Raw genomic sequence first — 12,213 nt, forward strand, 5'->3', positions numbered from 1 at the left:
GTGTGCTTGTATGTTGTTGTTTTGTGGTCTTATCCATGTCACGTCACGTCATGTCATGTCATGTCACGAATAAATGTTTTCTTTCCTTTTTCTTTCAATAAAGAGTTATGAATGAGTTAAAAATGGTCCTTAAATAATTAATTGATTACATAGTTACTTTGTGAGGGTCTGTAAGTAGGTATGTGTAAGAATGTTCAGCTTAAGTTACTCAAGCAACTGTCTGAAATATTCTAGATTTTTTTAACACTATGGTGGTATGGGTAGGATAACGAATCGTTGTGTTATCCTTATTAAAGACAACTGTAGGTATAGATATATTGATACGATCGGTTGTACGGGTAATGGAATCCTTGACTGATAATTGCTTTGCTATCCCACCAGGGATTTAACTGTTAACCTAACAACAATATAGTTATTTACGTTCAATAACTAGAAAAACTAAACTGAGCTAATATCTAAATCGAAATACTTTTTTTCCGGCAAGTGGCTCTAAACATTAACCCCCTTTGTCTGCTGTTTTTAATAGACTATCATGAGAGAGGAATTCTTCATCATCACCTTCCCAGTTGATAGACATCCCACTGCTGGGCACAGGCATCCTCTCAGAATAAGAGGGCTGGGGCCGTAGTTCTCACACGGGCCCAGAGAGATTAGCAGGCCACTTTTCACCAAGCTTTCAGACTATTCTAACAATTAAGACAAATGCATCCCAGTACCACCGACCCTGTGGTTTGGTTTAATTAAATTAATTAAACGTCTAGTGGTTTTAATTACTGCGGTGAGAAATTTGCGGTCACCGCGGCAACAAGTCGCTACTTAATGCACAGTTGATAGATTCCATACAGTAAAGCAACTCTAGTATAACTAGTCAAAGAAACTGAATCACGTAGGTACCATTACCATTATGCTACTGATGTCATATTGACATTCTATACAGGGTGGAAAGTTGAGATGGGGCAGCAAGGGCAGCTACTAGATCCCTTGCTGCTACGCGAAAATTCTCTTAGGAGACCTTTACTAACTTTTTGAGTGATGACTCAATACTCAATACTCAATATTTTATTGCTTTTCCACAATGTATGGTACAGATGTTACAAAGAGATTATGTGATCATCATGGACCCTGTTGCGCACAGCAATATTTATACAAGAGGCAGCTTTTATATAATAATAAATTTTATCTTATAGCTAAATATCACAATCACATTAAACTGACTTACTTTTATGAAATTCTTAATCAATTAATATTACATCATGTCCCTTTTAACTATTAGGATTATTTATTAACATTATGTTAAATTTATCATCTATCATCTAGGTATTCATTTATTGAGTAGTAGCATTTTTTTATCATGAATTCTTTAAGTTTATTTATAATTTTTTTCGTTATTTTCGTTATGACAATCGACATTCACAGATTTGACTTTTTTTTAATGCCAATCGGTCCCATTTCTATCAAGGATTAAAACACTCGTGAGACCAACTAAGGTTAGAGTACTAGAACACCCACAAATCAAAGAAAAAACTTTTTCCTTACAGTTCGTAGGGTACTAATTTGCAAAGTGAAATTTTCGCATTTTGTTTTTTTACGAATATGAATCCTTTATGCTTAAAGAAAATTAAACAGTATGTAAACTAAAAACTGAACATGCCAATTAAAGTTAATGTTTTAACCCAATATTGCTGCCCCATTTCAACTTTCCACCCTCTATATAATTATATATTCTTCCAAAGAAATCTTAGCGAAATTAATTATAAAAAGGTCCCATCCTGGTGGGTACGTGGTTCAGTTTTTTCGACTAATAGTAACGACATGAGATTGTTAAGCCATTTGCCCGTGACCGTAATTGGTCGTGTAATGCCAAACCAGTTTATGAGTGACAATATTTGCTGCGAAGATGTGATACTCGATTAAATTATGAATAGTGGCAATTGGCTTCACAATCCCGTGTCAGGTACTCACTACGGTTAAAAAAATATATAAAATACATTACAAATCGAGTACTGAAAGCTTTGAATCGACCAAACACATCCCACATATTCTAATTCAGTTTAATGTAGGTATTCATTTTAACAGCGACGTAAAGCTTGCAGTAGAAAAGCGGTGTAAATATAATAATTTCGTAGTAGGTATAATAAAATTATACGCGGGACAATTACACTTAAATAACAGGGTATGTCCACGTTACGCAAACTATAGAAACGACTCACCCTTTTCGAATTCTGGTTATGGTACTGATATTGCTCTGTACACTGTGATTATTACTTGTTACTTCCATTATGAAGCGGTTCTTGTAACTCTTGTATTTGTTCTTCTGCCGCGTACGTTCAACTCGGTACCGTAACGGATGAACAAAAATTTCAAGCGTTTTGAGCAAAACCGTTTCATATCATAACTTCCGCAACGTTTAACGGATATTTTATTTAATTACTTGTTTTGTGCCATACTTATTTATTTTTAGGGTTCTGAATGGAATGGAAAAATCGGAACGGAACGGAATGCTGTAGGTGTCAATGGGCGGTGATCACTTACCATCAGGTGACCCGAATGCTCGTTTGCCAGCTATTTGAAATAAAAAATAAAAACCCTTTTATAGGCTAATTTGTTGTCCGTCTGCGAAGAGGCTTTTTCTCAGGAATTTCCCTTCCTCAAAAATTTCAATACATAATATACACATGCTCAAGTCTGCTACGATACGCCTTTAAAAAAATCAAACTTCTAAATCACCGTAATCAAAAAACATCGATAGTTAGTAACCTATCATCATAATGAACATATCAAAAATGTCTTGGGATACTCAATATCCCTAGACAGATGTTTAGACTCAGTAATATGTTGAAACGTTCAAAGCTGTCTAGGGATAAAAAATATCCCTAGGCACTTTTGATGAGTGTATCATTGATCACTTTATCAGAAGTCATAGCTATAGCTATCGCGCGGGCGTTGACAATCACATTCAACCTCTCCTTCTGCCAAATCCACTATTTCACAGCATCGATAAAACCATTGTGATTTCAATCACAACAATATGACCTCAGGTGACCTTCTAGCTTGTCCCCCTTTCATAAAAGGGGCAGGTGAATTAAAGCACAAGTTGTTTTTACGAGTACCTATAGCTCCTCTAGTTAACAAATTAAGACGCACTCTACCGAGACGCCACATCTGAGTGCGTCGGCGCACGAAAGGGTCAACGGATTCATAAAGGTCTAAGGTTCATTCTTAAAACGACAATCTTTAATGATTTTGTGTAACTAGCGACCCGCCCTGGCTTCGCACGGGTATTTAAAAAAAAGGTTCTGAAAAAACGCACTAAGCCGAGTTTAGACTTGCAAGAAAATCGAACAAGTTACATTACATTGCGAGGCTGTAAAGCCAACGAGTTTGTAGTGGTCAATCGAACGCCGCAATCTAATGCAACTTGCACGATTTTTCTTGCAAGTCTAAACTCGGCTTTATATTTTTATCTCCATTTCCCAAAAACTACACTCACGCGCAGCCGGAACGCATCGCTAGTAAGTATATGTATCGTAGGTGTATAAAAATCTTCTGTGAATTTTATCTATACCTCGTGGGAATAACGATTAAAAAGTTGTCCATTTACTCGTATGTATGTGTTATTAAACGTCTAACTATCTACATATCTACCAAAATTCATCCAAATCCACTTAGCTGTTTTAACGTGAAGGGGTAACAAACACACACACACACCCACACAAGCAAACTCACAAACTTTTGCATTTATAATATTAGTAGGATAGTTACAATTAGTTAAATTACTTCTGTAATGGTTAAAACAAGTATTATGAGAGTCATTACAGAGCGAGATATTATGCCAATTACAATTATAAATTAAACCGAGATTACGTTTTCGGTAACACAAGTAACATAACATTAACACAATCTCAAATTTTAACACAGGTCGTCATTTGTTGAACAAACTTTACGATCGTTCTGTTTCTCAGGGCAACAAGACCACTGACAAATCACACTCTATTCAACCAAATTTTATTACCACACGATTCCTTTTAAACTAGATTCACAAGCTGCTTTATAATATAACAAATTGCTATCAAATCTGCAAGATAACTATCGGCCTTTCTCTAAGAAACTCGTCCACTGTTATTAAAGTACTATGAATATATAATTAAATACATGTAAGAACATGTTTCCGGTTAAAAATAGGCGGAAGAGTGGCGCTTTAACTGTGGGTTCTGAATATCGCAGTCACGGATATTTGAATTAAGGGCTAGTTAAGATACTTTGCCTGTATTTTGATTAAAGCTATTTGAAGACATTGGAGAGATCAAGCACCTACCCTGACTTAGGGTGCAGGTATTTTGTTTTCTAATTCTCCAATCTTCTAGCATACCTAGTTGCGGATTCTTAACTAAATATTATTAAGGTTACAAAAAACAATCAGTGTATTTTTTCAAATCACTCGTTGTTTTTTTTATAGCCCTTTAAGTAGGTACCTAACTGTAACTAAGAAGAAGAAGAAATATGATTTATTAACGATGCTAACAATACCAACACAAAAAACAATTATATGTATATTACTAATACAAGCATAATGTACATCGTATGGTAACTAAATTGGAATATTTCCGCAAGTGGTTTTTTTAGGGTTGAGTCGCCTAAAGGGCCAAAGACACTAAGTCCTTGCTTTTGTTTACTCATTTTTAGTTTTTTAATTTTATTCCGCAAGTGGTTAATTGAGTCCTTCAGATCACCCCTTTAAAGAAGTAAAATGAAGTGACTTCTCGGTAATCTTAGAAAACAGACCAATATGAAAATACTAGACATAATCCGTGATTTTGCTCGCTTAATCCATTAGACCTGGCAGTTGAAATGAAAATCCGGGTTTTTACTAAATTGTCATGGAAATTCCCATAAATTACATCGTAGTAACGTTGCATTAAGAAACCGTGCCAAATTTATGACTCTAAACCCAGTGGCTGAGAATTCGAGATTTTATTCCAATCCCGAGAGAATATCTGGATAGAAAGTAGCCCATATGTTAATCCAGATGTCCAGCCATCTACATACCAAGTTTCATCTAAATTCCTTCAGCTGTTTTAGTGGGAAAGTCGCGCTTAAAGGCTAGTTAAGTTTATAAAATCTTGTATAAATCCCTTTGTTTATATACAAAGTAGGTACCTGTCTCTATTTACGTTGATGTAAATATTACGGTTCTCTATCGTTTGCCCGAATGTATCGTTTTCTAGAATTTTCATTTGCCACAAAGTAATTTATTTCTGAAATAGTATTTTCTTCAGAGTTGATATTCTAACGGCATTACTGTATTCTATATCATGACATTAAAAAAAATCCTGAAAACAGCACGTTTTTACATATTTTATGGCAAACGTTGATATGTAAATTCTGGGAAATGAAATTCGGGGAAGTATAGGTAAACGAAATATTACAGATGACGCAAAAAAAAAACATTGTTACACAATTCTTAGCTGCCTAAATTGGTCCCGATTATGATCTAAAAAACGGTCAAGTTTTTCTGCGTGGAACCCTAATGATCTCCGGCTTCTTTGACGATTACATCCACATCATCGCGCGATAGCATCAGTGGGTCGACACAAAAGATGCTACCAGTGTAATCGTTATACGGAGTTATGGCCGACCGGCGTCGAAACTGGAGCGTAAGATTGTTAACACTGCCACTTGGTTAAAAAATAAACCGACCAAGAGCGTGTCGTACACGGCCAGGATAGGGTTCCGTAGCCATTACGAAAAAAACAAATAATATTTTTCTAAGGATTTCGTATTGTGTACTGAATCTTCCAAGTTAAGGTATATTTTATACCTTAGGCTGCTAACTACTAATAATTCTCAAGCAATCTTAGCCGCTATAATTTTCCTTGTAAATTTGATATGCTTACTGCCATTCTGAATATTTTCAAAATTTTTCACCCACCGGTTTAGATTTTAGGGGGACGCTCGATTTCAATGAAAATTTCCTCTTTAAAGTTGAATATTTCGCAAACAGATTACTGAATAGAAAAATTGTCTTATCAAACCCCCAATGGTTCTAAAAGACCTATCCAACGATACCCCACAATATAGGGTTAGTCGAGAAACCCCCCCCCCTCCCCCCCAGTTTATGTCTATGGGAGGTGCCTTAAAAAAAATTACTTTTTTTATTGTACCACTTTGTCGGCGTGACTGATATGTATATTCATGCCAAATTACAGCTTTGTAGTACTAACGGTCTCTGAGCTTACCCGCGGCCAGACAGACAGACAGGCGGACAGACATGGCGAAAGTATAAGGGTTCCTAGTTGACTACGGAACCCTAAAAATGGTATTACTACTTCAGTTAAGATTTATTTCATAACAAAAAAGGTTTTGGGTGGGCCAGACGGGATCAAAGCCCACTATTTGCTGCACCTCCCGAGTATGACATAGGCGAGCATTGGGTCTATGACAGGGTGTGCAGCGCCTTGAGCTGAGTAATCCCTCGAAACTGCATCACGTTGCCCCCAACTAACTCATCCGAAACAATTGCGACATGTTTTGGAACGCAAGAGTCGAGATTTAAGATAATTAATTACGATAGATTACACCGCATGCCACTGTTGGTGTATGCGAGTGTTTTTTTTTTATTCTACTGGATGGAAAACGAACAAGGGGTATTAGAGGGGGGGGATACCTCAAGTGCCAGTAATATCACCGGCTGTCTTGCTCTCCACGCCGAAACACAACAGTGCAAGCACTGCTGCTTCACGGCAGGATTAGCGAGCAAAATTGTGGTAGCAATCCGAGCTGACCTTGCACAAGGTCTAACCACCTGCAATGGATAGATTGGTTAAGGTGACACGGTTTAGTCGATAGCATGCTCGGCCGGTACTTGACCAGGGGTGCTACTACGAAATTCGAAAATCAAAGTTCGTATCGTACTTACCGTCACTCTCACTCTCGTATGAAATAATATTAGCGTCAGCTGGACGGCAAGGTACGAAGTTCGAATTTTGTACTTCGTAGTATAAGGCCAGAGGCCTTATTTTATAACGCACTTGGATTCACGATAGTTTTCTCTACTTCTTTCTGTCACACGCCATAATACGATGGTAGAAAGAAATAGGGAATGCGATGGCGAATTTCAGCGCGTTCGACAATGCGGCATTAGCTTTAATTATCAGAGACTTTTCCCCAATTTCCCTTATTTCCTAAACATTTATAGGTATCACTTCTGTAAACTGGCTTAACTACCTATAGTAGAAGATACGAACTTAAACCGGTGAAGATCGATTTAAGTTCGGATCTTAGACTACTATGCCTAACTACTTTTAAAATATGAATTACACTAGATACTTTAATACCAAAAGATATACGATATTATGATATTAATTAAAAATCATATTTTAAAAAAATATTTAAAATAGCCTGTCCAGGATTCTTTTAGCAAATCCATTTCTAATACACTAAATTACGTACTCTTAGGGCGACTGCACACTGTCGTGCTCCAGCGCATCTCAAATGCCTTTCCGTTCATTAACCCCCAAACGGCTACTTTCTTTCGTACGTAAGCTAATTTGACAGTAATTGTTAGTTTAACACCTTACTACGCTCATTCATTATTTATGTTCATGTAAGTTTTTGTGAACTGCTATTATATTTTCCAATTTAGTAGTTTCCGATTTATTTTATTTCGAAGGGTGTTAAAGATTTGTTGGTTTACGTGAAACTTCGTATGTTGCCGTCCCGCTTACGCTTACGTCATTTAATACGCGAGTGAAAGGGACGGTGCGATACGAACTTCGATTTGCGAGTTTCGTAGTAGCCCATCGGGTGTCTTCTTTGAATGAATCTGTACCTAACCTTAATGTACAGATGCAGTGAATAATGTTTTGTCATAGTATTTTGTCGAATAAGGTTCGTATTTATCTTGCTCACTCAATGAGGGCTATCGCCAATGAATTCGCCGCTAGAGGCGCTAGTGTAGCGTGAGGTCTCCGAAATGTCAAATCTCATAGTTTTTGGGTGAGCTACGCGGGTTTATTTATAATTACAATTATTTTGTGAATATTTTGCAATATCTGAAATTAATTATGGCAAATATGCGTTCCGGGGCAATAAATGTCTGTGTTTTGAGACAGTTTTGTCTTTCGGGAACCTTTGTCCTCCCTTTTTTCCGAACAAAACGGGGACTTTGCAACACTGTGGCATGCTCGATATTTTTATGCTACGGTTTTAAGGTGTATTAAATATGATTTTAATCTAAACTTTGTTTTCACGCCCGTAATAACAGACTTTGAAAGCCATACTTAAAAACCTCACGCAACAGTGCGCCATCTAGTGAGACAAAAAACGATAGCCCTCATTAGCTTACTGAAGTTTACTCAAGCTAATTGAGATAGCATGATAAATACGAACTTATCCTACAAAAGACGATGGCAAAACGTTATTCAATCGATCTGTAATTAAGTTTTTGGTCACACAGCGTTCGCGTTAAAATCTCAACACCTACTAACTATGGAAACACAGATAGCACAAATAGCGAGCAAATTAATTATTTTTATAGTTCATTGATATAGACGTCCGCAAAGTGACGCCTGTTTCATTTTTTGTGTTTTCTATAAAATGCCGTCAACTTAGAAAATGTCTTAAAAATAAAATTTTATAAGCCCCCATTTTTTATTTAATTGACTGATACCTAGGAGTATTACCCAGGGCATAAATATAAAGATATCTGTAATCAAATTTTGTCAGGAAAAAAATAACAGAAATAAACATCAAAACATGAAGAAACAGTCGTTACCGCACGTGTACACTCTTCCCAGAAGCCTGTTGTATAAGCAAAGTAAGATTCTGTTGCGGAAAACTTCTAGTCATCTAAACCACTTTCTCGTGAAATTACCTAAACTATTATGATGTTAATATGCATATTAAATGTGAAAACGCCATAATTAGTAGTCAAAAGCTTCCACGCGCTTGTTAATCGCTTATTCAAATTCTTGACATAACAACTAGTAATGATTATTACTTGAATAGAATGAATAATAAAGATTAAAGATGTTGATGCTTGACTGTAGGTAGGTAAGGTACACTGAAATCCTAGAAAAATAAATAATACATTATAATGAAAAAAAAATTTTTTTTTATTCGACTGGATGGCAAACGAGCAAGTGGGTCTCCTGATGGTAAGAGATCACCACCGCCCATAAACATCTGCAACACCAGGGGTATTGCAGACGCGTTGCCAACCTAGAGGCCTAAGATAGGATACCTCACGCACGTGCCAGTAATTTCACCGGCTGTCTTACTCTCCACGCCGAAACACAACAGTGCAAGCACTGTTGCTTCACGGCAGGATTAGCAAGCAAGATGGTGGTAGCAATCCGGGCGGACCTTGCACAAAGTCCTACCACCTGCAATACATCACGTATAAATTTCGCGCACATACTAATCAGAATGTCCGAAAAAAAAATAGGACAGGCAAAAAAGTGACAGAAAAAACAAAAACAATGACATTTCTATTCCGTATTCGTTTGGTTGATTGGATTCTACGGTGGTTCATTCAGTTAGTAGGATTATAGAATAATATTCGTTTTAAAAAATTGTTGTGTTAATGACTGACATAAAACAAATAACGTTCCTATTCCTCTTTATAGTTAGGTAGGTACCTATTTCAGTGGCTGTAGGTTAGAAAGGTTAATCTTCAATTTCTACTCTGCGCATTGTTTCGCATCCATAAACTAATGTAGACAATATCTAATTTTGCTATTTCTGTTTCTTTGGCTAGTTGAAGTATAATTTTGATAGTGTTTTATGCGGCGATTAACCTTAACAGTGAACAGTGATCACAAAATTCTATATTGCTCTCGTGTCTGACATTTTTTAATGCGCAAGTTGTCTCCACGTGGTTTCTGGAATTTTACTATCAAGTTGCAAAAACTACAACCACCGTACAACGTGCCTCTCAAAGAGAGTTTACTTTGACACTGGCGAAATTGTCCTATCAATTAGGACAGAAAAGCCATATTTTAAAAGAGAAGAGAAGAACTAATTTGCGCTAATAACATACAAAATAGATCTCAGATCTGCACTAATGGTTTATTTTACATTGAATTGTCCAAATGTTTCACATAGCTTAAATTCTTGAAGATTGTTCTTCGCGGCTTTCTCTGTTGTCATAAAGCATTGTTAGATGGTATGAGTGATGGGCAAACCGCGGTTCCCAGTTAATTTGTTATGATATGTGCAAGCGTCGGTGAAATTTGCAATTTACTATAACAAAAGGTGTTTTCTATACATTTGACTTGATTGTAGCTTGCGTTGGTATTGTTTTTAGACCGAAATCGGTGGTTTGGTGCAAGTTTGTTGTGGGAGGCTGGAAAGTTGTTTGGTGCGAACGTACTAAACCGATGCAGGGGTTTTAGAAAGATTTAACTATCTGCATGCCAAAATTCGGACTTCATCTATTTGGATGATGCCTAGACGTTTTATCTTAAAAGAATAACAAACACGTCTCTCTTCCCCCTTCCTCTCATTTCGTATTTTCATTCCCCTACAAACTTTCGCATTTGTTTTAAAACTAGTTTTATACTAACTACTATAGCACTAACATGTTTTTTCTCGATAACTTTAATGTTTTTAACGATTGCAACCCTTTCTATTGCTTCAGGAAAAGCAGAGACCACCGATATACAACCCCGAAGATTACGCGACGTCCCTGAAGAAATGGGGCAAGAAGGCAGGAGGGGGCAACCTGTACGAACCCGAACAGGAGACCGGGAAGGCTCGGACCCTGCCCAGCCAGGGCAGCAAAGACTTTAGGTAGGTATAGATACACCAATTATAATCCACTTAGGGATATCTCACCGGGACACCGTGGCGGCAGTGTTATCAGCCACTGCCACCAACAAAATGTATACAGCTGTATGGAGGGTATATCATCTGGTGTCCACTCGGTTGAGCTGAGCAACGCATTTGGCCGCGCAACCAGCATAGACGAGCGCAGGTTCTAACTTTGTTTGCATAATCTCGTGTTGCCTGGTATCGTTTGGTATAATTATCACATCGCCGAAACTCATAGGTACAGCATAATCTTGTATGGCATAATACCTTGTGTAGTGTAAGTAAGGATGTGTGTACTATGTGGGGTTCAGTTCTACCCTAAACCTAACTCTGCTGGTACCAGCTCGTTTCTTTGTGTTCACTATTTTAACGTCATATTAAAATGAAGACTCTTGGCCTATAATCTGTAATATTCCCAACGTTACAGGAACCCGTGCCTCGGATTAGGCGAGGAGATGAGTCTGCGCCAGTTTGGGACCCCGAGCGAGCTCCTCACAAAGCTCAGAGCCGACTTGAGACTCTCATTCCCAAGGTAAGAAAACTCATAGTGTCAATAAAAAAATAAATAAAACCGACTGCCTCAAGAAACTCCCATGGGAGTAAAGACTGTTGAAGTTTAAAGTTGAAGTTTTTCCTGTGAAAATGGTAGTATAAAAGCTATTATATTTGATACAATTACCCATATTGTTACGATTTAACCTCGTCCTGCCCAATGTTCTCAATAAAGAACACATTAGAGTTAGTGATACAATTACCCATATTTTATGATTTAACCTTGTGCCCATTGTTCTCAATAAATCACATATTCGAATTTGCCTCCTACTGGTCAAACTTTTAATAGTTTGCGATTTATTTTGCTCGTTTCTGATTGGTTGGTGTATAGGCGAAGAGTTTCTTAAGGGTTTTTATTGAACTTGCTATGATTTGCTGCTCAGCGACACGTCACAAGAATGGCGCGACTTCGCAGAAGAGGTAAATTGGATCTTGATTTGTCTTGGTCATTTTATGTGATTTTTAAATGAGTATTATACCAAATAGAAGCCTAGCAGTTCTAATTTGTGGTAAAGTTTTTATTTTCGCTAAGTAGGATTTATCTGATTTATTATGTCAAGTTTTCGAATTTTATCCTTTTTAAATCACATTGGGCAGAACCCACTAGAGATAAGTTAAATTATTACTCGAGTGAAGAAGAGAAAAGAGTACTATTTTTCAATTTGATGTACGAATCTATGTTGGTTAGTCTATTTCTTTGGCACACCCTTGCACTTAAAACATTTTTTGATATGGGGTATGTCATTAAATTTATCGTAAATTATGGAAGTAACATAAAGTATCTACCTAATATGCAGTCCGTTGGGTTTTTAAATGCTTTTAAAGTTTATTTGTTATAGTAATGGTTTA

At 37.0% G+C, this 12,213-nt stretch overlaps 1 protein-coding gene across 5 annotated transcripts in view; it reads left to right on the forward strand.

Annotated features, from left to right (window-relative positions):
- mwh (multiple wing hairs) overlaps positions 1 to 12,213 on the forward strand; it is a 213,083-nt gene that overhangs the window by 189,586 nt on the left and 11,284 nt on the right. For all 5 annotated transcript variants that reach the window (XM_074088876.1, XM_074088877.1, XM_074088880.1 and 2 more), the window contains 2 exons: positions 10,640 to 10,791; positions 11,240 to 11,344. In XM_074088876.1, the coding sequence (XP_073944977.1) occupies positions 10,640 to 10,791; positions 11,240 to 11,344 (257 nt within the window). The remainder of the gene's footprint in view (positions 1 to 10,639; positions 10,792 to 11,239; positions 11,345 to 12,213) is intronic.

The sequence above is a fragment of the Choristoneura fumiferana genome, chromosome 6 (assembly GCF_025370935.1).
Source record: "Choristoneura fumiferana chromosome 6, NRCan_CFum_1, whole genome shotgun sequence".
Classification (NCBI taxonomy): domain Eukaryota; kingdom Metazoa; phylum Arthropoda; class Insecta; order Lepidoptera; family Tortricidae; genus Choristoneura; species Choristoneura fumiferana.